We start from the raw sequence: 6013 nt of genomic DNA, 5'->3' as shown, positions 1-6013 counted from the left end.
AATGTATCCAAATATCATTTCAACATACAAACAATATAAAAATTATTAATGGGATATTTCACAGCCTTTTTTTTATACTAAGGCTTTGAAATCCAGTGTACATTTCATACTTACTGCACATGTCAGGACTAGCCACATTACAAGGGCTCAATATGACTTGTGCCTACTCAGGGTGGATAGCATGTGTCTAAAAGCCACATCTCTTGGGTCACTTTTACTGCAGTTGAGACTTTGAAATGGGTGAAAATAAAGTAATCTTCGTATGAGTTTACAGAGCTTTTCTTTGAGGCAGAATTTGGAGGGAAGGCTCCGGAGAGGTGCATGGTGAGGTGTGTATACCTTCTTTATCTGCAGCGTTATGAGCATGGCCAACACCAAATCTCTGCTCAGCGGGCTGTGCTTATTAATGGAGAAAAGTGGGCTGATGCCTTTTTAGCATTAAGATGTGCTATAATGAACATGATTACTGTTAACTGCACTTTTCTAGTGAAATCAAATGGTTGTTCTGTTTAAAAGAGATGTTCACTGGAGTTCCTAGCATCGGCATTAAAAATGTGACCAAAAAAAAAAAAAAATTGAAGCAGGAGAGCTGGGTCTGGGTAAGTTTTTAAGGTATATGTGAAAAGAATGAGGAAGAGGTTTTAAGTCATTCTTCAGAAAAGCACACGTGTGATATTTAATATACCATGGCATGTCCTGGACCCTGTGCTGCCTGTTGTCTCCCTAAATAAGCAATGTGTCCTTCCTGTCGATTTCGTGGGGGGAGCGTTCGGGGGTGTGCTTTGAAATACGGCGCGCCGGCTGCTCGTGCTTCTCTTCTGCTCCAACTTCCTCAGCACCGGTGACTGCTGGCTTTGGGTGAAACGCTGCTGTGAGCTTCGCAGCTTGACTCACCTCTTGAGAGTGGGGGCAACATCTTGGCACATCTGGCTGAATGAATGAACTGCCACTGTGGGCGAATACCGGGCGTGTCTCTATTCGTGTGGGAGCAGGATTCAGCCTGGAGTTCCCAGGCAGCCGGGAAATGGGGACCGTGTAGTCTTGCAGTTCTGTGCGATGGGCAGGGGAATGCGTGAGTGGGTGGAGGGAAGGAAAGGAGCCAGGTTCCGGGGCTTGCCTCTGCTAACCCACCAGCCTGGTGGTGTTGGCGAACATCACCTCTCGGCTGTCTGCAGAATGCGGGAGTGGACCGGCTCATCACCAGGGCTCATCCCCTCTAACATTCTCTACTTGTAATTATAAGATTATTTTTATATTTGTTTACTGCTGCCCCCCCTGTAATTTGGCAGTATAAACAAGAACATAAAACAATTAAACCTCTCCCTGCCGGGGCAGACAGTGTGGACTGTGACCCCCTCTGTCTTCCCACAGATTTCCCATGACTCATCGAAAGGAATGGCTGTCCCTTTGCCTGTTCTCCCTCTGCCATTTGCAGAAGCCACATTTGCCACTTTCACCTTTTAGGATGGCTGCTTTCTTCTCACTCCTCCCCCTTTAAAAAAATTCACTTGATACAGAATTCAAAAGATAAGGAAGAATGTACAGTGCATCTGTCTCTCTTATCCTGTCTCCTGTTGCAGCATCCTTGCCCATGGGAGCAACCGGTGATAAGTGTATTTGGGTGAATACGCACGTGCACACACACATTCAACCCAAGTGGTACTTAGGAACCTGTTTTTTAAAAAAATAAAAACCCTTTAGAGCTTATTCCTTTATCCGTACATGAGGATCTTCCTGTTTTTAATATCTGTATAGTACTCCCTGAATGGAGGTACTACAATTTATTTAACCAGCTCCTTCTTGATGGGCATTTAGGCTTCCCATCTTTTGCTATTACAGTGCTGCAGTGAAAATTTATGCATACATAACTCACTTTGCAGAGATTTGAGTGTATTTGTAGGATAAATTCCTATAGGTGGAATTACTGGGCCAGAGGGTGGGTGCATTTATACTTTTGCTAGCTATTGCTTGATTGGCCTGGTAGAGATTACTGCCTCCAGCAATACGTAAGAGGGCGTGCTTCCCTGCGCTCTGGCTAGTATAATGTGTTATCCGACTTTTTGATCTTTGTGAATCTGATAGGTTAAAAATGGTATCTCAGTGTAGTTTCAATTTGCATTTCTCTTGCTATGAGTGAGAATTCACGTATCAATGAACCGTGTCATTTGCTCGTTTTTCTACTGGATTGTTAGCCTTGTTTCTAATGTCAGTTGCTTTAAAAGGGAAAGACCCCCTTTTACAGAAACCTTCATTGATTCTTTGCTGTCAGTAGAATGAAAGTCCACGTTGTTTGGGCTGGAATTCAATGCTCTCCAGGGCCCAAACCCTGTCTTTCTTTTCAACGCCCCATCCCCATGTCCACATAGCTGCTCATTGTTCCCTGAATATACCTGCCCTTCCCTGTCTCTTGCCCCACTTATGCTGTTTACGCCACTTGCAGTGCCTTTCCTTTGCATCTCTATCTGAAGAACTTCTCTTCATCCCTCAAAGCCCAGTTGAAATACCATTTCTTCCATAAAGCCTGGTCCTAGACCCCCCAAGTCAGAATTACTCTCTCTGGTGCTATGTGCCTTCGGGCTTGTTCATAGTTTGACTGGAGCAGGGACCGCGCTCCGCTTGCATCACTGTTATTTGTAGACGTGATTTCCTGATCCCAGACTTCATGTCTTGTTCACCTTTGCCTCTCCTATAGCTTTAAGCCAGAATTGGAAAAAAAGAGTCCTTATTTCTTCTTTCCTGGGAGGAGACCAAAGTGACCTTTTTCTTTAAAATTTTGGCAAAAACATTTATAACATAAAATGTACCATTTTAACCATGAAGTGTACAGTTTCAGTAGCGTTAAGTAAATTCGCACTGTTGTGCACCCATCACCACTTTCCATCTCTGGCACTATTTTCATCACTGAAAGTCTGGACCTATTAAACACTAACTGCCTATTCCCCACTCCCCCTAGACCCTGGGGACCTCTATTTCACTGTCTGTCTCTGTGATTTTGACTACCCAGATACCTCATATAAGTGGGTTATACAATATCCACTGTTCTTTTGTGTCTATCTTGCTTTACTTAGCATCATGTCTTCAAAATTCATCTGTATTTTAGCATATATCAGAATTTCATTCCTTTTTTAGGGCTGAATAGTATTCCATTGTGTGTATATACCCCATTTTGTCTATCCATTCATCCACTGATGGACTCTGGGGTTGCTTTTAGTTACTGTGAATAAGTGCTGCTATGAACATGAGTGTACAAACATCTCTTCAAGTCCTTGCTGTCGCCTCTTTTGGGTATACACCCAGAAGTGAAGTTGTGGGATCATATCATATGGTAATCCTATGTTCAATTTCTTTGAGGAACTGACCTATTGTTTTCCATAGCAGCTGCACCATTTTACATTCTCACTAACAGTGCCCAAGAGTTCCCATTTCTCCACATCGTCACCAACATTTGTTATTTTTTGTTTTTTTGATAAATAGCAACCCTAATGGGTGTGAAGTGGTCCAAAGTGACCTTTCTGCTATTGTGTTTTAGATACCTGAATCACACAGCCATATTTAGAAGAGCTCTTAGCACCCTTATATCAGTACCTCATGCTCAAAACATTGGTTTCATTTCATGACTAGATAAATAAACATGCAGCTAAAATCTTTCTTGGCACATCACATGGCATTATCCATGGTGAAAGGCTCGGAAAACACGGTCCACAGTCCAAGCCTGCCCGTGTGTGATTTGGAGCAGTAGAAACCTCCCGCTGGTCCATCCGTCATGCAGGCTTGTCCTGGCTTAGAACTTACTAGAGAAAAATGAGCCAGGCTGGCATCCCGGTTATGTTCCCTCGAGGGTGCCCTTTGAACTCTTCTCCCAGCCTTTGATTTGGCAACATCTGACCCACCATTTGAAGTCAGGACAATAGCTGGAAAAGGTCTGAAGCTGCGTTATCTCTCTTTCATTCTAAGGCAGGTTCAGTTGCTGCTGGATTTGTTGTGAACTAGCTCCTCCATTTGGAAACCAACTCTGAAATTATGGCCACGTAGCTTCAAAAGTCACGTTTTGATCAGCAGATGCCACTGAGTCTGGGGAGAGAGTTTAACGCAGCCTAATCTCTGTGTTTTTGTTGGTTTTTCTCCAATTATTTGGCAGTGGTTTCGACATCTTTCATCTTCCACATTCATTGCTTTATGTAGATTGATACTTTTTATCCCAGGAAAATAGTGATTCACATATCTGTTACTATGATAATTTTAAACTTTCTGTATTTCTTACTTTTTTTCTCTCTTTTTCAGAATTTTGTACCATCTTTGGGTAGGCAGACTGCTCTGACGACATCAGTGCTACCCAAAGCAGAGCAGAGCGTGGCTTACAAAGACTTTATTTATTTTACTGTCTTTGAAGGAAACGTTCGCAATGTTTCTGAAGTCTCGGTGGAGTACTTGTGCTCCCAGCCCTGTGTTGTCAATTTGGAAGCGGTTGTTTCATCTGAGTTCAGAAGTAGCATTCCCGTGTACAAAAAAAGGTGGAAGAACGAGAAACATCTTCACACCAGCAGGACACAAATAGTGCATGTGAAATTTCCAAGCATTATGGTTTACAGAGATGACTATTTCATCAGACACTCCATCTCGGTATCTGCGGTGATACTACGCGCCTGGATCACTCACAAATACAGCGGTGGAGACTCGAATGTTAAATGGGAGGAAAACTTGCTACACGCCGTAGCAAAGAATTATACTCTGCTGAAGACAGTCCCGCCTTTCGAACGCCCTTTCAAAGATCATCAAGTGTGCCTTGAGTGGAACATGGATTATATTTGGAACCTTCAGGCCAACAAGATTCCACAGTGTCCTCTGGAAAATGGTAGGTCATTTGCCTTGCTAGGAACCTAATTCTGATGTCTTCAGATAGGCTGTATTGTAATAGGCTGGCAAGAGAAGATTCTTCTATTAGCAGTGGGGAGAAAAGGAAAATGGAGGAACACACTGGGTCTGTAATTTTGGACTTTGGAGACAAAAGGAGAAAAATAAAAAGGGGAAGAGAGGAGAAAGATTAGGAGAGAATTGGACGGAAGATGAAAGGGAGGGAGGGACAAAGTGGCTATGGAAGGGAGACTTTGAGAGGTTAGATCTGCTTTAAGTTGGAAAGGAGGACTAACACCACTGAAACAAGGAGTGGGACAATCTTCTTCCCCTCCCCCTTGTCCCCAACCTTCTCTGAGGTTTCTGTTCTTTTTTATCCTGGAGGAGATGAGAACCTGAAGGAGCCTTTGTGTCAGACAGAGAGGTTGTATCACAGAATGACAAATCCTGGCTGAGTTTGACAGTTTGACCCCTGCTCTGTCAATTTCTATCTGTGTAACCCTGGAACTCTCTGAGCCTCAGTTTTCCCATCTGTAAAATGGAGATAGTGAGTAATTCACTGAGAGCGGTGTTGTGAGGATTAAATGAGATGTGAGTGCTTAGTCCATGATCAGCATGCAGTAAAAAGTAGCTATGATGCATTTTATCTTAAATGCCATGTGGTCCCAGCCTCCACAGGACCAACGCAGGAGGCTCCCGGTGCTCTCCTGCCAGCAGAACTGGGGTTGAGGATCTCTGGCATACGTGGAGAAGTGGGGCTCTGAAGTTCTCTCAGGGGCATGAGGAGCACCTTGCTCCATGGATGCCACTTGCCTGCCTGCTCTTCTCCCGATGCGGTAGGCTCCCAGGCAGTGTTTCCAAAAGTGTGGCCCTAGGACCAGTCAGGATCTGTGGGAGCAAGGCCCTGGGATCAGCATTCTAACACATTCCTCATGACTCTGATATATCCTAAAATTGAGACTCTCTGGGCCAGGGGCAGAGCTGGAGGGACTTTGGTCCTACAGTTCCTGTCACCAGATCCCAAGGCAGGCTTGGTGAGTGAGGAAATCCATGAGCCTGTGGCAGCAGACCCTCGTACAGGACGAGCTTGCCTGATACCTCCTAGTCTTCAACAGGACTGGGACAGGGTGACTTAAGGACACACACTGTAAGTTCTTCCTCT

At 44.2% G+C, this 6013-nt stretch overlaps 1 protein-coding gene across 1 annotated transcript in view; it reads left to right on the top strand.

The window, feature by feature from the left end:
• SEL1L3 (sel-1 suppressor of lin-12-like 3 (C. elegans)) overlaps positions 1–6013 on the top strand; it is a 114498-nt gene that overhangs the window by 8248 nt on the left and 100237 nt on the right. The window contains exon 2 of the mRNA XM_012664202.1: positions 4282–4852. Coding sequence (XP_012519656.1) covers positions 4282–4852 — 571 coding nt within the window. The remainder of the gene's footprint in view (positions 1–4281; positions 4853–6013) is intronic.

This window comes from Propithecus coquereli, unplaced genomic scaffold (assembly GCF_000956105.1).
Source record: "Propithecus coquereli isolate 6110/MARCELLA unplaced genomic scaffold, Pcoq_1.0 Scaffold87, whole genome shotgun sequence".
NCBI lineage: Eukaryota > Metazoa > Chordata > Mammalia > Primates > Indriidae > Propithecus > Propithecus coquereli.
This window is presented reverse-complemented; position numbering and strand designations above follow the sequence as displayed.